The 27,134-nt window shown below is 33.1% G+C and overlaps 2 protein-coding genes across 3 annotated transcripts in view; one reads left to right on the plus strand and one right to left on the minus strand.

Moving 5' to 3' along the window:
* LOC129225832 (NADH-quinone oxidoreductase subunit B-like) overlaps positions 1–18,811 on the plus strand; it is a 29,992-nt gene extending 11,181 nt beyond the window's left edge. Inside the window, exons 2-5 of the mRNA XM_054860349.1 lie at positions 1,525–1,724; positions 7,869–8,048; positions 17,118–17,253; positions 18,586–18,811. Of these exons, the coding sequence (XP_054716324.1) occupies positions 1,525–1,724; positions 7,869–8,048; positions 17,118–17,253; positions 18,586–18,683 (614 nt within the window). The 3' untranslated portion in view covers positions 18,684–18,811. The remainder of the gene's footprint in view (positions 1–1,524; positions 1,725–7,868; positions 8,049–17,117; positions 17,254–18,585) is intronic.
* The window catches only part of LOC129225831 (N-fatty-acyl-amino acid synthase/hydrolase PM20D1-like), a 31,389-nt gene continuing 23,044 nt past the window's right edge, over positions 18,790–27,134 (minus strand). Inside the window, exons 6-11 of one of the 2 annotated variants that reach the window (XM_054860347.1) lie at positions 25,051–25,126; positions 22,793–22,854; positions 21,527–21,602; positions 21,377–21,448; positions 21,008–21,167; positions 18,790–19,391 (exon numbers count right to left, since the gene is read on the minus strand). In XM_054860347.1, coding sequence (XP_054716322.1) covers positions 19,168–19,391; positions 21,008–21,167; positions 21,377–21,448; positions 21,527–21,602; positions 22,793–22,854; positions 25,051–25,126 — 670 coding nt within the window. In that variant the 3' untranslated portion in view covers positions 18,790–19,167. The remainder of the gene's footprint in view (positions 19,392–21,007; positions 21,168–21,376; positions 21,449–21,526; positions 21,603–22,792; positions 22,855–25,050; positions 25,127–27,134) is intronic. The other variant, XM_054860348.1, reaches the window with a different exon arrangement.

The raw sequence follows: 27,134 nt of genomic DNA on the forward strand, positions 1-27,134 counted from the left end.
TATATTATACATTGAGCAGTTGAAATGTGTTTCTAGCAGAAAAAAGTGATGAACACTCATTAAATAAACACACACATAATGTGAGGATAACAATGAATGTAAAATACCAAGGCATTTAGCGAAAATCATGCAGCCACACCACTGCACGGCCTCTCAGAACCGTCGTTACACAATGCACACAAGAATGAAATATTTAACCTATATGAGGTTTATGTCTTTAGTTAAAATTAACCATGATTCTTCGTCAGTTTTTTCTGTTCTGAAAAGATTGGTAAAGGCTTGATGAATTTCTAATTATTAAAAAAAAAAAAAAACAGAAAACACTTGCTCATGTCTGAAAATATGTTGAGTTTCTTCTACCATTACGAAAAACCAGCAAGATTCTTTTTTCATGAACATTGGTTTGCGATTTACTTAAATTGAATTTGCTCGTTTTTTATCATTCCTCTCAAAAAATTTGGGGGTGGTCGGATGCGACTGCCTCCTCTCGACCTCCCTATTTGCCGCCCCTGTTATGGAAGTAAATCAACATCATTTAAATAAAACATACAATGTAAGCTTTTGAATTGATCAACTTGATTGTTTGTTTTTTAACTCCATCCTCCAGTAAATTCAGGAGGTGATTGTAGGATCTCTGTCAAAAGTTATCAGATTCTCCCCTTGAAACTAGTTTGGGAGACTTCGATCCAAAACATTTATCTAAGCCCCCATGCAGAATATTAAACAAAACTTTTAAATGTTTAAGCAAAATATGCGTTATAAAAGCCTGAAAAAAAAAACCTGAAATTGTGTGAATATTTTCATCAAAAGTGGTAAATACTCACAAAATTTTTTAATATAAAAGTATGCAAATGGGAGTGACTATATATGCTTCATGATTCCAACTTAAATAAAGCATAAATCTGTTTTTTTTTTTTTTTTTCATTTTTATGTGAGAATCTTTACTAATAATAAAGCTGAAAGTCTTTCTGTCTGGATGTCTGTAGGGTGTCTGGATATCTGTGACGCGCATAACACCTAGACCGTTCGGCCCATATTCATGAAATTTGGCACAAAGTTCGTTTGTAGCATGAGGGTGTGCATCTCGAAGGGATTTTTTGAAAATTCAATTTTGTTCTTTTTCGATTTCAATTTTAAGAACATTTTCCGGAACAAAATTGTCATAAGATGGACGAGTAAATTTCGAAATTATCATGACGTGGAATGGGAGAGCGAAGGAACATAGCCAATTGGCGAGAGATTTCATCATCCATTATTTGTAAATATACAAGCGAACCGAATGACCTTTTAATTTTCAACTACGGGCAAAGCCGTGCGGGTACCACTAGTAATAAAATATAGATCATGATTAAATATAGAAAACTATTCAGCAAATTTTCAAACAAGATGTAATTTATGTGTAATTAATGCCGTAGTAATTCTGAATGTTTTAAACTTCGGAAATCATGCATAGGTATAGTGTGTTTTAAAAAATGCTTTCAATGAAGAATGTTATTTTTATTCATTTGCATTATATATTTTCAGTTTTGCTCAACGGAACATTTGGGAAAAGTATTTTCCCAAAGGCCTGTGTTCAAAATGCTATTCGCTTGGAGAGTAGTGCTGTTCAGCCTTCAGAAACTACTCCTGTCAAAAGAAAACCTTACTCCCCATTTCAAAACACATCTTCAAAAATGGAATATGCACTTGCTCGAGTTGATGACTTGCTGAATTGGGCTCGCAAGGTTTGTATTTTATTTATTGTCAGTCTAGCTAGATAATATAGACCCACATGCGCACGACGTTTGCAGGTACATTTGCTGCAAACATATACTTTAAGAAAAATAAATACCTTTGTGCTGAACAGTAAAGTAAGACAAACAACGTTGTCTTTTGTCGGATGTCTTTTCATCCATAAGCTCTTTTTTTTTTTTGCATTGAAAGAGGCGTTCCCTGTAACGGAGAAACACGTGTCTGCTGTAATTGGCAAATTTGTGCTTTTTCTAACGTTGTTTGTCTTTATTAAACATATACTTGGCTCAAAATTTTAAATTAATACTATCAATATTAAACAATGATTATCTTGAAAATCTGTAGATATATTAATGAAAATAATCTCTTGCTTAGATGGATACATGATTGAAAGCACAATAAGCATTGTATTACTGAAAATTTTACCTACCCACTGTATTTTTTTTAAATACTTGCAGATAGTTTTGAGTTGTGTGCACAGACACTTTATATTTTTATCTTACTATGATCGTCAATAAAAATTGCTCTACGTAAAATGTATTTATTGTACCAAAATCAATTCTGCACAGAGTTGGTAAAAAACTATTTTTGAAAAAAAAAAAAAAATGAATAAATAAATAAAGACTTGTTTGTATGTGTTTAAACCAGTCTTTTTTGGTTCAAAATAAGTTTATTTGGCTTAATTTCTGTTTTTCTGAAATTCTAAAAGTTATAAAGGTTTTAAAATTGTTAAGGAACATTTAACATTCACATTTGTATCTAACTTCTCAATGATTAATTACATATTTAAGAACGAAATCTTGTAATTTTATTCCCTCTCAAGTAATGTAGGCTAAATATTGTTTGAGAAGCTTTAACCATCAAAAACTCATTACATTATAACCTCCATATCTTGGATCTCTTGGGAAAGGAAAAAAAACTGAGATATCGAAGTTTTGAGTTAGCTTTTGAAAAAAAAATACACCAGTAACTTACAATTAGATGCATATACCATCTATAAATTTATATATGCTGTTCGACCACTTTGCATAACAAGGTATTTTTTTGAATTAAAAAGCAGTTCTGACTTTTTTTTCCCTATCTAGTTTTAAGTTCTAATCTTACCTTCAAGCACAGTCAATTTAGACTTTTCATAGGCCATTTTGTAGGAGCTAAAAATGGCAAATAAAGAGGAACATGTTTTTCCATTTTTTCTTGAAAACTAGTCAGCTTAGGAAAAATTGACCCCTTTCCCTCAAAGTGTGCATTTGTTCCGAAAAAAAGCGCAAAGAAGCAAATTCTGGTGAAACACTGAGATATAGAAGACTACCGGGCTCCCCTCATAGCAACTCTCCTATTTTCTTGCTATAATCCCCTATTCCTACTTTCCTGAAAAGGGATGAAAGACTAAAAACATATGTCTTTGGAGCTGGTTTTACTATAAAACTTGCCAAGAAAAAACAGCAATTTAAAATTTTCGCTGACTTTGCAGGGTCTACCTCGAAAAAAAAAAGTTATATCAAGCGACTTGTTTTCAACAATCAGGCTTCAATCAAATATTCCTGAATAAATTAAACGCAATCCTCTCTAAATACAACTAAAATCTGTGATCATCTCTGCTGACAGCAAAAAAAAAAAAGATAAAAAAAGATAAATCACCAAATAATAATCAAAAGGGGAAATTTTTATCTCAAAACAAAAATAAAACAAAAATAAAATTTATTTAGTCACAGTTGAGGAAAAAAAAGTGGCAACATTATGAATGGTTTTATTCACGCTAATTTAAAATGAGATAGCGCAAAGGATAATTTTCTGCATACGAAAATACTGTTCTATTAGGCTTAAAAATGCTTATAAGTGTTCTGATAATTTTACAGCCTTGGTCTGTTTTGAAATTTGAAGGAAGTATATGTACTCCAGGGGGGTATTTTTCCTGAGCTTTTGAATGGTGCTAAAATCAAACTGATTGGATAATTATTTCGGGTAGAAAGAGCCATTTAATGCAATTTTCGGGTCCTAAAATTAAAATTTGAAGGGTTCAGTACTTTTTTGGCATTAAAAAATCCCCCTACGTTTCTTCTTGGGTGCCTAAGTACCTCCCTGCCAAAGTTGGTCGAGATCCGACGTAAACTGGATTTGTATGGGGAACATACACATACACTTCATGACCAAAAGTATTGGGACACTTTTAAAAATACATTTTTACGGATTTTTCAAGAAATAAAAGACCAATTGCGCTGTAGTTTTTTCACATAAAATGTATACTCCAGCCGCCATTTTCCAACAAAAATTAAGCCTACTATTCATTTAGGGGACGAACAACAAATTGAGGAAACAAAAAAATATTTTTGATCATTTAATAATGTAAATAGCTGAGAACAAGCTGTGAAGTTCAGAAATAAGTTAAAAACCTATCTAGAATTTATTTTTATATTTTCGTAAAAGTATCTCTTATACCCACAAAGATGTAAGCATTTCTTTCAAAAATGGAAATTTTTTTAAAGGTTTTCGGCTTATATCACACAGAGTTTTCCGTCAAGCGTTGCTACACTAATATTTGAAACCATACTAGAGAAACATAATAATAAAATTTGAAGTTAAAATATTTAAAATTTAATGATATAAGAACGTTTAAAAAAATTAATTTTTCACTGCGCATGTGCGAAAGATAACAATTTATTACTATCATAATCGGAAGCCCAAATAAATCCTACATCTCATTAAAAAATCCACCTTGATATCTTTAAAATCTAAACAGTTATTAGCAAGCTAATGAGCTGAATTTTAATAATTCTTGCCTAGACAGCGAATCGTGAGGGATCGTTCCCAAATAATCTGTTCTTATCATGAATCACTTTGCAACGACAGCAGGAAAGTGTTGTCAGTTTGTGAACGACCCCTTACCATTCGTTGCCTATCCAAGAATTATAGAAGTTCGGTTCATTAGATCGCTGATTACTTTTGAAATTTTAAAGATATTGAGGTGAAATTTTTTTTTGAGTTGTAAGATATATCTGAGCTTTGGATTATAAAATTTATAAATTGCTATCTTTCGTGCATACGCAATAAAAAATTAATTGCTTTAAAAGTTCATATTTCATTAAGTTTTTAATATTTTAACTTCAAATTTTATTATTATGTTTCTCTAATATGCTGTCAAATATTCTGAAAGTTAAGTAACTTTTGACGAAAAACTCTGTGTGGTATGAGCCGAAAACCTCCAAAAAAATTTGCATTCTTGAAAGAAATGCTTATATCTCCATGGGTATAAGAGATACTTTCATAAAAATATAAAAATAAATTTTTGATAGATTTTTAACTTATTTCTGAAACTTATAGCTTATTACCAGCTATTTACAATGAAAAATGATCAAAAACCTTTTTTTGTTTCCTCAATTTGTTGCTGGTCCCCTAAATGAATAAGCAGACTTAATTGTTATTGGAAAATGACAGCTAGAGTATACTTTTTATGTGAAAAAAATTAGAGCAATTGTTCTTTTATTTCTGGAGAAATCCATAAAAATGTGAATTTTTGAAACTGTCCCAATACTTTTGGTCATATATATGTTCTTTATTTTATTTATATAGATGAGATGCATTGTGCATTATAATATCAAGATTTATGGTTTAAAAAGTTATTTTTATGATAATAATGGTGGTAAGATATAAATAGTAATTTTTTATGTATCTTTTTATGAATTAAATAACTAATCCAATTTCATTAATTACAAAATGTCATGCAAAATCTACATTTTTAGCTATTTCTTTTTCTTTTTTACTTTCTTCTATATCTAATATATAGAAGAAAGTATTGGATTCGTGCAAATTTTCAAATTTCGAATTTTGATGGATTCGAACGTTTTGAGGTGTATTGAGTCCATTTCGACTATTTTTGGAAAATGTCTGTCTGTCTGTGTGTGTGTGTGTGTGTGTATGTGTGTGTGTATGTGTGTCACGTCTGTGTGTGACCAGTTTTTTGTGGCCACTCTACAGCAAAAACTACCGTATGAAATCAAACGAAATTTGGTACACATATGTGCTGCTATGTGAACTTGTGCCCATTGGTTTTTGGCGCGAATTCCTCCAAGGGGGGTGGAGCAATGGGACATTTTTTGAGTTGCGCGTGCTTGCTATTCCTCAGGAAGTAACTGGCGGAATCAAACAAAATTTGGTCCATATGTTGCCAGTAACAGGAACAGGTGCTGATTCAATTTTGGTGTCAATAACTCAAACGGGGGCTGAGCTATAGAACGTTTTTTGTCGTCAATTGTGACTGCTGTATCTCAAGAAATAATGAACGGAATGAAAGAAAAATTTATCGGCAAGTAGCCCTTAGTGGGTATAAGAGCTGATTTTAGTTTGGTGTCAACAGCTACAAAGGGAGTAGCGCAATTGCCCGTTCTTTTTTTCCATTGTGAGTGCCCTATCTCAAGAAGTAATGCTACGTTCTTATTGAAATTTGGAATATATGTGAATCCATACGTAAACAGGCTTTGGTTCAATTTTGACTCCAATCGCTCCAAGAGGTATTGATTTTTTTTTTTTTTTTTGCGAATAAAAATAGCTTTATTAATGCAACAATAAGAAAGATAAATCGTAATAGATTGTCGTCTGCGTATTTCTCGTGATTTTAATTGTATGGAAATGATCGGAAATATTATCTCAATGATTTAAAATTTTTAATTGTTGCCATCTTATGTTTATTAACAAATAAAATATTTGTAATTATTCGAGCAAGGCTTTTAAAATAACTTTCAATTTTCGCTCTTTGCTTTGCTTTTGCAATAATTCAGACATTGGGATGGTCGTCAAGTTTTTGCATGTGTAATTTCGTTTTTGTTGGGAATATTGCTTCCTCGTCAAGCATGGGGAGGGATCAGAAAAAAAAAAAAGAAAAATATAGAAGAAAGTTTCGTGATGGCCACAACATACTAGTTTTCTATTGTGAGTGCCCTATCTCAAGAAGTAATGCTACGTTCTGGTTGAAATTTGGAATATATGTGAATCCATATGTAAACAGGCTTTGGTTCAATTTTGACGCCAATCGCTGCAAGAGGTGTTGATTTTTTTTTCGAATAAAAATAGCTTTATTAATGCAACAATAAGAAAGATAAATCGTAATAGATTGTCGTCTGCGTATTTCTCGTGATTTTAATTGTATGGAAATGATCGGAAATATTATCTCAATGATTTAAAATTTTTAACTGTTGCCATCTTATGTTTGTTAACAAATAAAATATTTGTAATTAATTCAAACAAGGCGTTTAAAATAACTTTCAATTTTCACTCTTTGCTTTGCTGTTGCAATAATTCAGACATTGGGATGGTCGTCAAGTTTTTGTATGTGTAATTTTGTTTTTGTTGGGAATATTTCTTCCTCGTCAAGCATGGGGAGGGATCAGAAAAAAAAGAAAATTATAGAAGAAAGTTTCGTGATGGCCACAACATACTAGTTTGTAAATTCTCTGCATTTTTGGGGAGAGAGGTTGGTAGGTAACTATTGAAAGCTACAAGAAGAGAGAGAAGACACAAACTGTGATCTTCGATATAAGAGAGGGGGGGGATTTTTGTGCATATTTCATGAATTTTATTTCTTCAAGCAGTGAAAGTACAAAAGAGGGAGGGAGAGAGAGAGAGAGAGAGTGGCAATAATGCACCTATGAAGAGTAATAAGAACAAATTTATTATTTGTCCCCATTTTTTTTTCTTTTTTTGAAATACAAGGAATAAGTACAGTCAACCCTCGATAACTCAAAGTCCCATGGGACTGGCTAAAACGGTTGAGTTATTGGTAGTTTGAGTTATGGAAAGTTTCCACAACAGTCTCAAGAGTTTGGGATCTGATGAAAACTTTGAGATAAAGGAATATTCAAGTTATAATCGTCGAGTTATCGAGATTCGACTGTACTGTTAAATATTATTTTCAGCAAGCTTAGCTCAAGAAATAAACTTTGCTTAAGAATGTTCTTTTGTTAATAAAAATGTTAGTACAAATTCTATGGAACCATGGATCAATAAATTATACATCTCTTAACACTGTAAAAAGGGCCCTTTTTTTCATGGCTTTTTAATAAAAGCTTAGGAATGCTTCATAATATCTGTTATGTTTAAAAAAAGTTGCACAAATAAGCTTTTTTCTTCTTTTATCCATTGTATAGAACTCTCTATGGCCTATGACCTTTGGCCTCGCTTGCTGTGCAGTAGAAATGATGCATATGGCTGCTCCCCGCTATGATATGGACAGATTTGGAGTGGTTTTCCGAGCAAGTCCCAGACAGTCTGATGTCATCATTGTGGCTGGAACTTTAACTAATAAAATGGCACCAGCTCTTAGAAAAGTAAGTGTTGGAAAAAAAAATAACTAATTTTGAATGACAATAGCATTGAAATATCTGCTTTTAATAACCATCATTAGTCAAAACACATCTGTAATATTTATTGCTATCTTGCGCTTTCAACGCTATTTTTTTATTTTTGACAATTTTTTTACTGGTGCTAAAATCAGTTAGTAGTATCTATATTTTTTTATCTTGAATATATTTTGTAAATTTTAACAAGTAGTTTTTAGTAAAGTTTTTCAAAAAAAAAAAAAAGGATATTGTGATGCATCGTAACATTGCAAGGTAAGCTTGGCTATGCATCACGGCCTACCAAGAAGTACGAAGTTTGAAGTACAGCATAACTACAATACAGGGATGTAGAAAATGTTTTTACTCTTAGCTTTTCCTCAAAATTTTATAATGAAACGGGAAATGAAAGGAAATCTTGATGTAACAAAAAGATCTGTGCAGGATTATTATTTTTTTTTTTTTTTTTTTGATGATTAAATTTTTTAATGGATATTTATTTTTTATTTATTTTCAAACAAAAGTATATTTCACCTTTTTTTTTTTTTTGAATTTTCAGCAACAAGGGAAAAATAAAATCTGAGGCTCTTTATGTTTACCTGGAAGAAAGAGCTCAACAAAAGATCTTTTTTTTAGTAAAAAGTATTTATTTTTATGTGCTTTTCATTTTTTACTCTTTTTTTTTTCCTTTTTGAAAGCGGTTAAAAAATTTTGTTTGCGGAAAAACATATTAGCTGCATTGTTTAAAAGGAGCTACTATATTCTTTGTTTGTTCATTTATATGAGCAAGATATATTTTGTTTCTAAAAAAATGTTTAAAAGGTATGTTTGACGTAATTTGCAGTCTTAGCTAAGTAAGAAAATATTGTGATTAGATATTAGAAAGTTAATGTTGGTATACGGGAAATTGGGCTCGTTTAGTTCTGGATGGAGCATTTTCTTTTTGTTTTCTCCTAATGCAATTTTTTATGAGTCACAGCCACAGCAAGTGCATGAGAGAAACCTTCATTCTTGATTGCTTAGCGAAAAAATTATATTTTTGCGAAAAATTGTTAAAATGGTTATAAATGTATCTTTTTCATTAATAAAGCTGTTGATGGACAAAATTATGCTAGTAATAATTTAATACAGATTAATTAAAATAATTCAAACAAGTTTATTATTTCAAACATACCATGATTCAGTTACTTTCTACTTGCTTTTATAATTGCTATATGCAATTCTTTTTAAGCACTTTTATTATACTTGGCGTGATTGTCACAGAGAAATCTGAGGACTGGTTTTACTTATATCTCTGCAACTAGACCATTTAGAGACTTCAGGATTTCACTAACTGATTTGCTTAATCTTAAGGTACAACTTAGTGCTGAAAAATTAAAATTCTGAAATAAAATTATTCTTTCAGTTACGATAGAAAACAGCAAATTTCATGTAATTTATCTATTAAATGTTTAAATTAAAACCCATTGTTACAAATTTTGTTGCCTTGCAATAGAATATTAAAAGCAATCATAATGAAAATTTTAAATCAAGGCTTCTCTGAAGCAGGCATGAAATTAGCAAGCATAAATCCTAGAGAGGAACAAGATTAATAGTCGAGGAGCAAACGGTCAAATTTTAGCTCCCGTGCGATTTTTGTGATACAATTATAGCAGTTAGTTTTTCTGAAAGGTATTTGCATGAGGAAAACGAATTCAGATGTTGCCACCCCCCCAAAATGGTGCAGGGGGGCTGGGGGGCAGCTATAACTGCCGTGGGGGGCAAGTGATTTCCCGTTCAATTTTTGTGATACAATTGTGTGACTTAGCTTTTCTGAAAGGTATTGGTACGAGAAAACCAAATTTCGATAATGCCAACCCCGAAAATGGTTCAGGGGGGCAGGGGGCGGCTATAACTACATTTGGGGGGGGGGCAAGCTGTTTCCCGTGCAATTTTTGTGATACAATTATGGGAGTTAGTTTTTCTGAAAGGTATTGACACGAGGAAACCGAATTTGGATGATGCTACCCCCGTAAATGCTGCAGGGGGGCGGAGGGGGGAAGGGATTATAACTGCATTTGGGGGGCAAGCTGTTTCCCGTTCAAATTTTATGATATAATTATGCGAGTTAGTTCTCCTGAAACGTATTGGCACGAGGAAACCGAATTTAGATGCTGCTAACTCCGAAATTGGTGCTGGGGGGCAGGGGGGGGGCGGTTATAACTGCGTTGGGGGCATGTAATTTTTCGTTTAATTTTTGTGATACAATTATGGGAGTTAGTTTTTCTGAAAGGTATTGTCACGAGGAAAACAAATTTGGATGTTGTCAACCCCGAAAATGGGGCAGGGGGGCGGGGGGCGGTTATAAATGTGCAGGGGGGCAAGAGGTATTCTGTTCAATTTTTGTGATGCAATCATGGGAGTTGGTTCTGCTGAAAGGTATTGGCACGAGGAAAACGAATTTGGATGTTGCTATCCCCTAAAATGCTGATGGGGGGCAGGGGGGGGGGTATGATTGCAAACATAACACACTTATATATTCAAAATTTCTCGGTTTACAACAAGTTTTCAAAGTTTAATATGCTTAAATTCACTAATAATAACATTAAATGCAAAAAACTCCGAATTAAATTGCTGACACGTGTTTCGAAGCTATTAAGAGCTCCTTTTTCATTGTAAAAGATGTGAGTTTATGAATGAAAATTCATCCGACTAAAGACGATCTTTCCATCGATAATGGGTTCCTGGTAACAAAGTTTATCATTTCAGTAAAAAATATTAGGAGGAAGGGGGGTCCCCCCCCCCCCCCCGTTGATTAAAAAAATGCAAAATTGTATTTGTGTACTTTATTATTCTTTGTATATATTTCCTCTTCCGAAATAAATTTGTACCCTTTACCCAGGCCTATCATTTGGGGGGGGGCAGTGTTAAGCCCCCCCCCCCAAATGACGGCTTTGACGGCCCCAGCTCTGAAAGAATAATGTTTTTTCGTTTGAGTTTTTCTCCTTTTTTTTAAAGTAAATTTTAACTAAGTGGTGGGAGCGCTTGGATGAAATTTCCAACACCATGGTGGTCGTACATTAAAGAAACAAACATATGTCGAAGGAGGTCTTTTTTCTCCTTTCTCCTTTGTACTCATAGAAGCGGAGGACAAAGGCATTGTTACGAGAGCTTAACATGAGTTCCTTGCCGCCGCCTTTAATGTTGCTTATCTCTTCCTTCCCTTTGTATTGCGGCCTAGTGTATCTTCAATTCTTGGTTGGCGGTCAGTTTTTCCAAAAGCAACAATGTCAAAATCTGATCCAGTTCTCACGGAATCGGCATGTCCAGTTTTACAACCTATATGTCTCTAGTCATTCTACAAAGCAACTTGATGGGTCTCATTTTCCTAATCAGATCGTGATAGTATTGGTTTTTTACAATATCTCTTTTCTCTATGAAGCACACCGTACCTTTTTATTCTTCTGAAAGAAAATTCTCACGAACAAGTTTCAGAGAGGGAAGAGCAGATCTCTTTAAATGGTCAAAACAGAAATTTATTGCTGTCACCAGTATTATCTATTTTACTGGACACTTTAATTGGCCACTTTTTCTCTGGAGTCACATGAAATGGAAATTCGTCAACAAGGGAACGTTGTACCATTTATTTTTAAGAAAGAGAGGAGAACTGATTCTTATTTTAGTCTAGCTCATTTAAAATAAAAATATTGTATGCAGAAGTTTGACGCACGTCGTTTATTAGTTTAGTAAGCAATTAGTCACTTTCAGATGGATCTCACTGAACCAAATACAAAGCTAAAAATAGGAATTAATTATACATTATGTATTATATGTCAAGAGAAATCCACCGAAGGACTAATCATTAACCCTACCACACATGAAAAGGTTTTAAAGAGTGTGCTAGAAAATGCTAAATATGAAAACGTCAAGTATGTTTCATCTAATATCCGTTTGCGTGGAATGACTGCAAAAATACTGGCTGACAACAAGGCATCATGGCATCGAAGTTGTTACCAAGATGTCACTCATAAGGGACATTTTGAACGCATAAAAAAGCGATATGAAAGTCAAGCTCAGCATACATCACCTGTTACAAATAGTAGCACATCGAGACTGACACGTTCACATTGCATTCCATTCAATAAAGAGAAATGCTTTTTCTGTGACAAAGGTCAGACACGTGCAAAGTCCCTCAGAAAACTGTCGGTTGATCATGCTCAAAAAAGTCTGAGTGATGCTATTGCTAAAAGTGGAAATGAAGCCCTCCAGATAAAACTTAATACAGCAATAAACCCTGAAGATGGTCACGCTATCGACATTCGATACCATTTACAATGTTTTGCGAAGAATGTGACAAATGTACTACGATGTCCTAATGCCAGTGCACCCAACACTTCTAGAGCCCCTGAGAGTGCGTCAGAGATTGAATTTACTTGTATGATTCAAGAATGTTTAAAAACAGGTACATTGAGTATGGCTGATGTACAAACCACGTATGAAAACATTCGTGCTATGAATAACGTCCCTTATCCATCCATTACAAGGAAAGAAACAAAAGAATTGCTACAGAAATCTGTTGCAGATATTGAATTTCACCGTCCGCAGAAAAGAAATCAAGCAGAAATTGTTAGTATGAAGCATGCACGAGACAATAACATGATATCCCAGAATGATGATGAAGATTTAAACATGACCATGAGGAGTTTGTATGATGCTGCTAATTATCTCCGTAAATCTATTATGAAGTCACGGTTATGAAAGTCACGGTTTCAATAAATGTTTTGTTTTGTTCAAAAATACTCTTTATATTCTGAAACCGAAAGAAACACCTGTACAAAAAATTTGGGGGGGGGGACCCCCCCTTCCTCCTAATATTTTTTACTGAAATGATAAACTTTGTTACCAGGAACCCATTATCAATGGAAAGATCGTCTTTAGTCGGATGAATTTTCATTCATAAACTCACATCTTTTACAATGAAAAAGGAGCTCTTAATAGCTTCGAAACACGTGTCAGCAATTTAATTCGGAGTTTTTTGCATTTAATGTTGTTATTAGTGGATTTAAGCATATTAAACTTTGAAAACTTGTTGTAAACCGAGAAATTTTGAATATATAAGTGTGTTATGTTTGCAGTCATACCCCCCCTGCCCCCCAACAGCATTTTAGGGGATAGCAACATCCAAATTCGTTTTCCTCGTGCCAATACCTTTCAGCAGAACCAACTCCCATGATTGCATCACAAAAATTGAACATACCTCTTGCCCCCCTGCACATTTATAACCGCCCCCCGCCCCCCTGCCCCATTTTCAGGGTTGACAACATCCAAATTTGTTTTCCTCGTGACAATACCTTTCAGAAAAACTAACTCCCATAATTGTATCACAAAAATTAAACGAAAAATTACATGCCCCCAACGCAGTTATAACCGCCCCCCCTGCCCCCCAGCACCAATTTCGGAGTTAGCAGCATCTAAATTCGGTTTCCTCGTGCCAATATGTTTCAGGAGAACTAACTCGCATAATTATATCATAAAACTTGAACGGGAAACAGCTTGCCCCCCAAATGCAGTTATAATCCCTTCCCCCCTCCGCCCCCCTGCAGCATTTACGGGGGTAACATCATCCAAATTCAGTTTCCTCGTGTCAATACCTTTCAGAAAAACTAACTCCCATAATTGTATCACAAAAATTGAACGGGAAACAGCTTGCCCCCCCAAATGTAGTTATAGCCGCCCCCCTGCCCCCCTGAACCATTTTCGGGGTTGGCATTATCGAAATTTGGTTTTCTCGTACCAATACCTTTCAGAAAAGCTAAGTCACAGAATTGTATCACAAAAATTGAACGGGAAATCACTTGCCCCCCACGGCAGTTATAGCTGCCCCCCAGCCCCCTGCACCATTTTGGGGGGTGGCAACATCTGAATTCGTTTTCCTCATGCAAATACCTTTCAGAAAAACTAACTCCCATAATTGTATCACAAAAATTAAACGAAAAATTACATGCCCCCAACGCAGTTATAACCGCCCCCCCTGCCCCCCAGCACCAATTTCGGAGTTAGCAGCATCTAAATTCGGTTTCCTCGTGCCAATACGTTTCAGGAGAACTAACTCGCTTAATTATATCATAAAATTTGAACGGGAAACAGCTTGCCCCCCAAATGCAGTTATAATCCCTTCCCCCCTCCGCCCCCCTGCAGCATTTACGGGGGTAGCATCATCCAAATTCGGTTTCCTCGTGTCAATACCTTTCAGAAAAACTAACTCCCATAATTGTATCACAAAAATTGAACGGGAAACAGCTTGCCCCCCCAAATGTAGTTATAGCCGCCCCCCTGCCCCCCTGAACCATTTTCGGGGTTGGCATTATCGAAATTTGGTTTTCTCGTACCAATACCTTTCAGAAAAGCTAAGTCACACAATTGTATCACAAAAATTGAACGGGAAATCACTTGCCCCCCACGGCAGTTATAGCTGCCCCCCAGCCCCCCTGCACCATTTTGGGGGGTGGCAACATCTGAATTCGTTTTCCTCATGCAAATACCTTTCAGAAAAACTAACTGCTATAATTGTATCACAAAAATCGCACGGGAAACCATTTGCTCCCGGACTATAATTTTTAATGCCAACTGCTTAAAGTTTTAGACACCTACAGTGGCTACCAAAAGTGTTCATACACTTTGAAATTTTTTAGTAAAACCAAACTAACGCAAATCTGAATTCGAATATGAAGTCCAATTTTTTTTTCACATCATTCCTATGTCATTTTAAATAAAATCCTGTATTTTTTTCAAAATATTGACGGATCTTCTTTTTGAAATGGGTGAAAAAATGAAAAGACAGAGAAATATTACGCTACAAAAGTCATCGTACACTCAAATATTTTCGAATAAATTCATGATTAAAATTATCATATGTAGTTTTTTTATTATTTTTGCATTGTGTTGACCTTTAAAGGTCATTTGGCTTTACTTTTTTGTTTATTTATTCCTTAATATTATGCTTATTACTTTAAAATGGCTGGTATTTGAAAAAAAAAACCACAAACACCATTTGAAAGTTGAATTTTTTCCCCACAGTAGCGGTAAATTCGTTTGAAATGTCTCTAAACTAGTTAATTTATTCTATTCTGTTGTAAAGTGCTTGATAAATTGCTTAAAAAAGAAGCATCGGACCGGAAACAAGGTTAGAAATGGTCAACCGGCAAAGTTGACAAAGCATATTCGGAGATTTACAGTTAAATAAAGTATGAAAAACACACATTTGAGTGCTGTAAAAGTTTCTGCAGAGTTAAATGAAAATTTTTACATTTGATTTTCACCTAAAATTGTTCGCCAAGTTCTCTGATTAGCTGGATTACATGGGACCTCATCCCGCAGAAATTTTCTTGGCGGTGCGAAAAGCAGAAAGCTTACGCTTTTTGTCGCAAAACCAATGATAAATAAGCTCAAAACGTTTTGGAATAACGTCTTACTTACACACGAAAATAAATTCATCCTTTTTGGTTAAACTGTTGTATATCTGTAAATAGAAGGAAAAAATAGGAACTTAATCTTAAAAACTTAGTAGGACCAGTTAATCAGGACGGTGAAGGTGTTCTAGTATGAGAGTGCATATCAGCGTCAGGACTTGGTAGTTTGGAATTTTTTTGATGAAATAAGGAATCATGCTGTTCACTTAAATATTTTAAAAACCAATCTTAAACTATTAGCCAAAAATTTGGTTATCAGAAACAACTTTGTTTTTTATCAAAATAACGATAAGCAGCACACGGTTTTCAAACGTTTGCTTCTAGTGTCTCAAAAATTGTCCTAAAGTTTAGAAAATACACCTTCAAACTCCAGATTTGAACTTAATGTAATATATTTATTGATATCTGGAGGCTAGACTACGAAAATACGGCTTTGGAACGAAAATAGAGCTAGAAGCAGTAAGACTCTAAGTGTGGTTGAACACTTGCTCAGAAATTATGCAAAAAAAGGAAGAAAAAAGAATGAAATCTATTCCCAGACGTTTTAAAGGTGTTGTTGATATTGCATGATATTCTACTAAATAACTTAATAAAAAGTTAGATTATTCAATAGTATATAGACATTTTTCAAAGTGTACGAAGACTTTTGTGAGATAAAATTTCTAGCACTTTTTGGTTTTTAATTTAAAAAAAAATAAGTTATATATTTTAAAAAAGTGTCATGTAGTTTTGTTGAAAATTGATCATAGATATTATAATTAAATACCTGTTCCGAAATATTAATTCTAGCCAATGGATAAGGTCCTATTTCATTAAAAGTCGTAGGTGTACGAACAACTTTTGGGAGCCACTGTATATAGGTTTTTTTCTCTTTTAGTACCGAGCATTTATATGAAAAATTGAGGTGAAGTTTTGTGATGGTAAAATTATTCTATTTCTGAAATACATTTACACTAAAAAGAATAAAATAACATAATTCTTTAAAAAATACTTAGCACTTTTCATACTGCACTCAAAAGGACAAAATAACTTTTCTGGATCAGAAAGGACAATTTAATATTTCCTGTAGTTTTCGAAATTCAAAGAAAATGACACCACAAACGAAGAAAAGTGCAGTTCTAGTCATTTCAAACCAAACTTTCCCAATAAGAAAAATATGCATGTTTCAACACTCAAAGTTATGGTTGAAAGCTAGATAATGATAAGAAATTCTCTTCATGACTTGAGTAGCCACACTTTTCTTCATTTCTGGCATCACTTTCTAGGAATAGTTGAAAACAACAGGAATTCTTAAATTGTTTTTTCCGACCCAGAAAAGTTATTTTGTCCTTTTGAGGTACATTATGTGCTTGGTATTTTTTTTTTTTTTAAATCTGTCATTTAAACATTTAAGGAAAATTTGAAAAATTATGAAAAACACTTTTTGCACCATGTTTTAAACCTTTCTTTTTTTTAAGTTAAATTTTGAGTGTAGTTTAGAAGTTTTATTTTAATGAATTGTTATTTTTATCAACAGATGTAGTCCTTGTCTTTGTGAATAACATTAATCATTCAAGATGTTTTAATTATTGAATTCAAATATAATATTTAATGTTATGACTTTCTGAAATAGATTTATGATCAGATGTCGGAACCTCGGTGGGTAATTTCAATGGGCAGCTGTGCAAATGGAGGTGGATATTACCATTACTCCTATAGTGTTGTGAGAGGTTGTGACCGCATTATACCTGTGGATATATATGTGCCTGGTAAAGTTATTTTTATTTTACTTTCATAAAAATAGTTTGCCTGAATATGACTTCAAAACTATTTGATTTTAAAATAGTTTATGAATCTAAATTGAATATTTTCCCACTTGCTAAAGGTTGAAAAAAAAAAAAAAAAAAGAATAAAAATTAAGAATGATACATGGCTCCCAACTGCTCCCCCCCCCCCAAAAAAGTCCTTTTTTTTCAGTTTCAAGATCTTAAAAGGCCATTTTTTTTTTAATGTGCTCTTTTTTTTCCTAAAAAATTTTAGTCTTATTTTGTAACCTCTATTATTTGTTTGCATTTTTTTCCTTAAAAAATGAATGCAGGGTGCCCACAAGTCCTTGAAAGCATGTTATTTCAGTGTACAAAGGTTCTTTCAAACTGCTTAATTTTGATTTAAAATTCTTGATTATTTTGACATGGTGCTTTTCTTGTTTGTTTTTTTAAGTAAAAAAAAAACTTTTTTTCTTGAAATTTTTGGTTTTTCAGTTCGATATTTTCAAACATATATGCATATACACTGTACTCTTGTTTATCCATGTGCCTATTATTCGTGCAGCCAAAAATTTAAATTTAAAATTAATTAAAGCTAAAAATTATGCCAAATTTTATTACATGTTTCATTAAGTACTAATGTATTACTTTTTGTATTAGTAGAGTATCGTAATTAAGCCTGAAGTATTTTATATACCACCATGTACTTTACTTATAGCCTCCAAATACACTTTTCTGCGTGCTTGGTTATTTTCGGATAATCTGTTTTTCAATTATCTGTGTACACCCGTGCATTAATTAGCATGGATAATCGGGAGTACAGTGTACAGTGCTATAGTTGAAAAAAAAGAAACGTTTAGGGAACTCACTGAAAGAAAAGGAGACTTAAAACCAATTTGAATTACTTCTATGATAAAAAACATATTTAGGGGGACAGAATTCTCTCCCCCCTCCAACTACAGCACTGTGCATGCTTATGTGCAAAAGTAAAATCATTTTTAGGTTATGTATTTTAAGGTGTGCTTCAGAATTTTCCTTTTCATTTGCTTCTGAAAAATGTTAGGCAATATCTGACTGCGTTTAGATTAAAATTATATTTTAATGCAGGATTTCATAAATTAGTATTTTTTTCAAACCAAATCTCTTGAAGCAATGAGAACTTCATCTTATTGATCAGAAAATAAAATTCCAAATTGCTTATCAATATCATTTTAAGATCATAAACGTTCATGAAATTTGATCATATCATTATTTTTATTTTATTAACTGCCTTGGTTATGTTACCTGTTACATGCTATTTTTGATTTCCAAAGTGCAATTTTATTGTTTTTTCAGGTTGCCCTCCAACTGCTGAAGCTTTACTTTATGGTGTTTTACAATTACAGAAGAAAATAAAACGAATGAATAGTGTCCAGATGTGGTACAGGAAATAATTGTATTGAACATCATCAATGGTAGATTCAGAACCTTGTAAATACAATTGTAGAAATTGAATACTGATCTTTTAAAACCAGTTTCAGAGACTTATAATTTAAATTAAAACTTGGATTTATTTCTGTGATTTGTCTTTCATTTCTACATATCAATGTGATAGTGGAATAAGAGTACCTTTATAAATTTTACATGGCAAAATTGTAGATTTTCTTACAAAATTCAACAAGTTAATCAAGATTTAAGATACTTATATAAAAAATATATGTATCCATATTTTTCAGGTTCACATCAAATTTTTACAAGTCATATCGGTAAGTAAATGAGAAAATAATCCTCAAAACATTATACATCAAAGTACATACAAAATATAATTGTGAGTATACAAGGAATTTCAACAAGTCGTAAGATTAAGTACTGGAATTAAGTAGTTATATAACATGAGGTAGATGAGAAAATAATCTATCAAGCAAAATGAGGATTGCATTACAATTCTTCATGATGATGTACTGGTTCAGGTGAAGCATCAGAGTTTTTAATCAAATGGAGGAAAAAATTAACAACTTCAATGTAATTTTTCTGTGATATTCTTTCATTGTGTCCATGAAATCTACTTGTTTCTTTTGGGGTGATTCTTACAAGGCTAAAACGATAGATGGCTTTTGTCAGACCAAGATACCACCTGGTATCTGTATTTGCTATCAAAGTATCTGGAAAAAAAATTCATTAAGTGAAAGTATTTTTTAAGTTGATTCATGTATTTACTGATTGTAAAAAAAAAATTAGCAAGTAGTATTAGCATTGTAAAGAAAGTGGAAAATATAAGTGCATGTCAATACATAACTATCCTGCTACAGTTCATTTTATACAGTAGAAATTAACACCAACATATTACCTGCTAGATGTTAGATTAATGGGAAATTAATGGTTGATTTCAATTCTAGAATAAAGAAGACATGACACACATATTTTTTTTTTCGCCCTTAATAAATAATTTCTTAATGCCAGAGATTAAAATATTCCGGGGATCTGCGATTTTCCGCTTTCTGTAATTTTTTCATTTCCTGGTCGCCGAGCATTTTCAAGCGATCGATTGCGATCTTCCCGTCAGGATTTTTGCTGATTCACGTGTTCTTTCTAATGTAGAACGAAGAAAGGAACTTCGTTTCGTGGTTGGGGGGGGGGGGGAATGACGTTGAAAGCATTTCGAAATCTAATTGCATCCGCTTCAATAACACTCGCTCATTTTTGTCTACTATGCCATCCTATCACTTAAACCTTTATAACTTTTTGTAGATTATTATTTTCAACTCTTCTTGTATGCATTTTATTTTTTGCTGATGACTTGTACGCTCATTGTTTTACCACACCCATTCAGCCACTTTCTAGCGATTGCTCAAATACACCCTCACCTCCCTATTGAATTTAAAAGACTACTGAAATCATTTACATTTATAAAGTTTTTGTCCACAATGTAGAGGGATACTATTGTCGATGGTTTGCGGGGGGGGGGGGGGGGTTATGACCCTCCCCTTTTATCAGCCACTGAAGGCAAAATCCAAATAATGCAAGCAGTGGCCGCAATTCAGGGGGGGGGGGCACACACTTTTCATGGTTCATTTATTTATTTTATTTTCCAGTTTAGGAACCAAAACTAGAAATTATAAATAATAAAAAGGCAGATATGTCAAAATTTTCAACTCATAATTATTTGTTTTACTTTGTATATCTGTTCATGAAACATTATTTAGTACAAGCAGTAACTTTTAGTAAATCAGTTGTTTTACTTAAACAAGATAATCCCGTTTAATGAAATTATTACCAAGTGTTTGTGACATCTCGAAATACTTTGGGGTAAATAATGAAAGTCTAATTCATGGCTATGTGTGTCTTTGGGGAAAGTTATTGTGTACATAATTTATCAAAATCATAAAAAAACGTGAGTTAGTCAAGATGTTTAATAAGCATCAATTACCACTCATATGCTCTCAAAACCAGCCTCAGCAAAATTTTGTACTCCCCCCCCCCCCTTTTTTTCTTTCACTTTTTTGCTGCGGCTGAAAATCCTATGGCTTTTAGTTGTCTTTTTTTTCTGCCCCACCTCCCCCATTTTTCAGTCCGAATTGCCACCTCTGATTGCAAGAAAGAATCAGATGCATTACAGGGTTTTCACACTTTTTTTTTTCCCCCAAATAAAAAAAAATTGCTCTTTCTGAAAAATTTCTTCTCTGTAGCATACTGAATTTTTGCTTAGAAACAGTTTGAACACGTTGATAAAATTTTAAGAATGAAAATTGAATCATTTAAAAAGAGAATTCAGACTTACTTGGAACTACACAACTATCATTATATATCTGTCGTATGCTTTTTTTAATCATTTTGAATCCAAAAGTGTTCGTTGGAGACACTGGATGAGGAGGATGTGCTGATATAATAGTCAAATTTACTCTCTCATCACTAATAATATTTTTTACATAATCTGCAGCCTGAAATCAAAAAATTCATAGCTAAAACAATAAATAGCTTAAGTTTAAATTTAAAAAAAAATAAAATAAATTAAATTTTATTTATTAAAAAATATTAATTACAGAAAGAAACTATTAAAGAAAAATATTACATTAACAGAAATAAGAGTTAGTATTTGAATACACAATTTATAAATGGAATATGGTCAAACATATGCATGAAAACTTACCTCATTGATTGTTTGAGCAGGGTGAACTCTAAGATTCACTTGAGCAATGGCAAAACTTGGCAAAACATTCAACTGAAATCAAGAACTATAATTATTCTCAACTAATTAGAAAATAAAACTTTTTTAAGTTACACATTGAACAAAGCTTACTTTAGTTCCACCTTTAACGACTGTAACTGCAGTAGTTGTCCGATGTGTAGCACTCATAACTGGACTTTTCATGTTCCTAATTAAAAAAGATTGAAAACATTAAAAATCTGTACCCAATACTATACATAGTTCATAAGCCTGAAAAATAGAAGTAGTGCATACCTGTCAACTTGGGAAAACCTCAATCAATGAATAAAATAACTTTAATATGTTTCGCTAATAATGTGACCACATAAAGCAATCTTATAAATTCTACTAACTGAAAGTAACATTTTTTTTTTTTTAAATTTCAAAACTCCTTTTTTTTTTCATTTAAGTCTCACTTTAATCATTTCTCTTACTTTTTTTTGTCACTTGCCAAAAAAGTAGAGCAACTTGTTTTTGTTAATGTAAGAGCAACTTGTTTGTTATCATAGAGTCATCCCATGTCAAGTGATCCAAAGTTTTTTCATCATATTTTTGGATTTCTTTGAAATTTTGCTCATCGATTGTACCCTTCAAGGTGATTAAAAGTCCAAATTTTTATCTCTTTTATTTTTTTATTTAGAACGATAACTCATCATCAAATATAGATAGAAAGATTTGGGTAAAAAGCATTTTAAAGTGCATTAGTTGCTGTTTAATATGATATGCAGCATGACTAATTTTGTTAAAAAAATTATTTTTAAAAATTTAAATTTCTCAGAAAACATGTAATGATTTTTTTTTTCTAATTCCCAAACTATTTTTGTGTATTTTATCTTCATTTGTGCAAAATTTCAACTTGGGATCTCAACAAAATCATATTTTTATGAATTTTTGAATAAAATTTGACTTTAGAAATAATATCTTCCAGATTCTATTTAGTTAAATATGGGGCTATAGTGAGTAATAAGCAAACATGACTATGCTTGATATGAGCTGGGATGAACTTGTAGATTGATAAAAACCAATAAGTAAATTAGTGAAAAAAAATCTCTCAAATTTTGGATCACTTGACATGGAATGATCCCATATCAGTAATCGGGTCCATCATTTCAAATTTTAGCAGCGGGGGGGGGGGGGGGGGGGACCAAAAGGGTATATACTCAAAAAATTATAATAACTACACCCACATGTATGTAAATATATTGATTTCTCAAAGCCAGGAGTGCAGTTGCCCGGTTCTGACCCCCCTAAACGACAGTCCTGTCAGTACTCATTAGTGACTTTTTAAAACTTTTACCTTTACCATGACAATATACTCATATTTCAGTATATTTGCCAAAAATATTTCAAAAAACTTACCAAATTAAAAGAGGTTTGAAGAGCCAAAGGTTGGTAAAGATCATCTTCAGTGGAAAGTTGGCCTAGAAAATAAGGAAACATAAGTTTCAATGTTTTCAAAATTAGTAAATGAATTACTTGCTACTACTTTCTGTTCAAAGGCTATATGCTAAACTGCTAAACATTTAAGCAAGCAATTACTTACATAATTTACAAAACTCAAATCCAAAACTTGCAATACATTTTTTAAGAAAAATTTTATTTTAGAATTATATTGATGAGTTCGAAAAGCAGTCATCTTTGGTAAAATCCAGGAGATGACTGGTTTTCAGACTCATTGATTCAATTATAGTTTTAATTATAACATGAAAGTCTCAATCAAGGACATACAATTGACTCTCGATAATTAAAAGCCTTAAAACTCGAACATTCCTTTGTCTCAGTTTTCACTCGGTCCCAAAATAATTTAGTGATTTTAATGCAAAGTTGTCTCTATATCTCGAATGTACTCTTTCTAAAATTGAAGTTTTTATAAAAGTTTGGTTTTCATTGTATGCTATAAAATGCAGGCAGAATAAGAAAAATAAAACGAGTTTTTTCCCCCCATTGAAACATTGATTTGCTTATCAGCTTGAATGAGCGGGATAATTTATTTAAACTGTGCTCCTTAATGTGCAGTGTTGCAAGATTACATGAAAAGTAGCCAATGGGGCTAGTTTTTGCCGTGGCTAAATTTTTTTTGCTAGCAAATCTTTGAGAGATTTAAAATTTTGGCAAAAAATGACAGCAGTAGCCTTTATTGTCTGGATTGTGGTTTTAGGACAAAAAGACGTTTAAAAGCAATGTGAACTGAATTCTTGAGAAAAGAAATCGGGCCTATGACATGAGCAGTTGTTAAACTGCTTTAAGAGCTGTAGTTTCATAAACAGCTTTGACAACAAAGCTGAAGTGTTCAACAAATTTGAACATTTTGAGATCTTTGTTGATGTTTAGTGAGCAGAAATGAAAGATTACTTGAATATATTGAAGAAAATTTAACAAAGTGTGTTTGTGGAGAGTCTCCCAGAGAATGTTCGTGGTGGGGGTGGGGAATTGACCCCCCCCCCCCCAATGATAGGCCAGTATTGCAGATATATTTTGTTAAAGCATAGCTCATGTAACTTGGGATCTTACCAGGGCGGTCATTCCAAGCTCGTCAGCTTGCGAGATCGAGATTCTCGCTCACGTGATCGGTCGTGACGTAGAAATGTCGCAAAGTAGTATTCTAATCTACTCGAACTTAGCTTGCAGCTAGGTTCGAGTAGATTAGAATACTACGTCATTCACACCATTTCTACGTCACGACCGATCACGTGAGCGAGAATCTCGATCTCGCAAGCTGACGAGCTTGGAATGACCGCCTTGAACATATCAAACACATAAATGAGGCAGTGAGAAGCGAAGGGATGTAAGTGGCAAAATTAAAAATTTGGAAATAACCAGAACGAATGGTAGGTGAACCTCTCTTCTGTCTTGGGCCAAGGGATAGTACTAGTAGCCCTGGTAGGTTTTGTTATACAGGATGATTTAGAAAAAAAATTCAATGAAAGCTTACCAAGGACTTTATCTTTAAAGGCGTTTTACTCAAAACTTGAAAATGTCCACTTACATTCCTTTGCTTCTCACTGCCTCATATGTAGTATTAACTAGATACACAATGAGAAACCGATTCCATGGGCAACAAGTCCTTCTGGTATAGGCGGGCAAATGCCCAAAATGCGTAGGCACACAAACAATTTTTGCCTTAATTAGATGAGTGCATCGATGTAGGCTACTCTTTTGCCCGTCTATTTCAAGTTTCGAATGTTCATTGGTGGCCAGTGGCTTTTGCAATAAAGTTGTGCATTGAGTTATACTGCATACTACATCTATAATCAAACATGCAATATCAGTGAAGGCTGGACTGAATTATGGTTTCAGTAAGATCTATATACCAAGAGAGAAAATTAATTGAAATAAAAAAAAATCTCAGGTATATTTGTTACGATAGGAATAAATTTTTTCAAAACAAGAAAAGTGTTTTATTGATTTCAGGCTTATGTTTGAAAACATTAATTTAGTTCTTTAACATGAAAAAAAGAAATAAATATGAATCAAAGTTTTAAAAAGAAAAAATGATTAAATGCATGAAATGAATAGATAAAATTCTGTTAACTCCTTGCATTTTATAAAATGTGTATGTACCACAGTTAAGAGATCAATGCGCTAATATAAACAACTACAAGTAAACAAAAACTAACACAATATCCCATTTCTTCAAACATTTCTTTCTCTGGACCTTTCCCAAACAGACTAGGAAACACATCTCCTTCTAGTCTATTGAAAATGAAAAAGAAAAATAGAATTAATCATAATTTTTAACACACTGAAAAATTTAATGCACAGTTGAGAAAATCTGCTTATCTATAAAGGGAAAAAAAAGAGAGACAAGTCTTTTTAAAGGCAGTATTTATGGCACCTCATACATTACAACATAAGAGAATAGGGCCTAGGGTCTGGGCCCTTATTCAGCTTTGTAGGGAAATGATGGTAATACAGTGAAACCTTTTCGAGTGACCACCTGTGGTAAGCAGCCACCACTTTTAATGGCGAATTTTTTGAAGCTTCGCATTTTTGAACCCATCGACTTAATGTTAAAAACACCCCCAGCAACAGCCACTCAACCTTTCTGAACGGCCGCCTAGTGAATGCCACCCCCCCCCCCTTCCAATTTTCAGGAAAATCTATTTACTTTTTTGTTTCTAATCTACAGCATTTCAATCAGAAGAAGAGAAGTTGTATTGGCTGTTAACGAATACTGATAATTTTGTAGTGAAAATGTCCCTCATGCTTATTTTATTAGTTGGTCAGTGTGTATGTGTAATCTGGATTGCAAACAGCACTGTTGGAGATCATTTCAAGAATCTCGAACAACGCACTGAAGTTCTGGAAATATGAGCGCGGACAGTAGACGGGAGAATTAATACAATACAATTTTAGATTCTTTCCAGCTCGAAATAACAATGGAGTGCTTTGAAAATTATAGTGCCGACTGAGAAAAACATCTACTGGTTAACAAGTCAGTGAAATTAAACGTTTTTCAATAAAATCTAATATTTGTTTGAGATTGATTTAAATTAACTAAATAGTTTGCAGTGTGCATTATTAATGTTTTTTGAGCAAATACATTTTCTTTATTTCAGGCACTTATTCGTCCTTTGATGATCAATTTACTAATACGTTTTGTAATTATCAGCAAATTCAACTGAAGTGATTTTGGGGATAAGAGATAAAGTCAATGGAAATTCAGATGCAATGACAAAGAGGTTCTAGATTTATAGATTTACATTTTGAATTAAGAAGCAATTTTGAAAACAATTGTTGGAGAAAAGTAAAAAGTTAAGTCACAAATTGTATCCTTTCTTTGAAAAATGTGAAGCAATAATAAATTAATGCACTATTTTCCTTTAGAAAGGTCTCAGACTTCATTTTATGTGTTAGACTTTCTTTTTTATGTATTATAGAAATTATATTGCATCTGAGACGAAAACCCTTTAACGCGACTACCCCTTCTCAACGGCCGAAATTTTATGGAACAGAGGGGTGGCCGCTCAGAGAGGTTTCACTGTATCTAATAACAACATATTTTTCATCCCTAGGTTTATGTTAGTGAAGATGGAGCTCTGCCTTAAGGAATGGAAGGAAACTAAAGGTAATTTGTATTTTTTGAAAAAAAAAAAAGCAACTTCTGGACAGACAAATGGAGCATTTTAGGGAAACTACTTAAAACAAAATTTAAGCTAATATACATACCTCTCAAACTATATATTATTATTATAGTTAATTACATGGGTTGCCCAAATGTAAAACTCTAAACTAGCAGTCGCCAGTTGCGAATGGGCTACCATTTCATTGGAAATTGCTACGAAAAAATAAAGTCCCAGTCGCTAAAAGTGGCAACACATGTTTTTCTTTTTTTTTTTTTGTTAAAAATAATATTGAGTTTCAGCAAGGCAATTCCAATTTCCTATTGTGGGTGGATTTGTGCCCTTCTCTTGAGTCATCACTAAGTCAGAATTCTTAGTTTAGAGCTGTACCCAAATGAAAAGTGGAAACATGTAATTGCATTAGAAAGACTGCAGTTATAACAATGTCACTGATTAGAAATATAAAGAGAGGTAGAAAGTTTGCTTTTTATACGGTGTTCAACGGTTAAACCTGTTCACGAAACAGATAACTGATTGAGAATTACGTAAATGCATCCAAGTCTAAACAACCCGTGGGAGTAGTTTCTGATTGCATAGTGTTAATACGAAAAAAAGTCAAATGATAAAAAAATGACATT

The sequence above is a fragment of the Uloborus diversus genome, chromosome 7 (genome assembly GCF_026930045.1).
Source record: "Uloborus diversus isolate 005 chromosome 7, Udiv.v.3.1, whole genome shotgun sequence".
Classification (NCBI taxonomy): Eukaryota; Metazoa; Arthropoda; class Arachnida; order Araneae; family Uloboridae; genus Uloborus; species Uloborus diversus.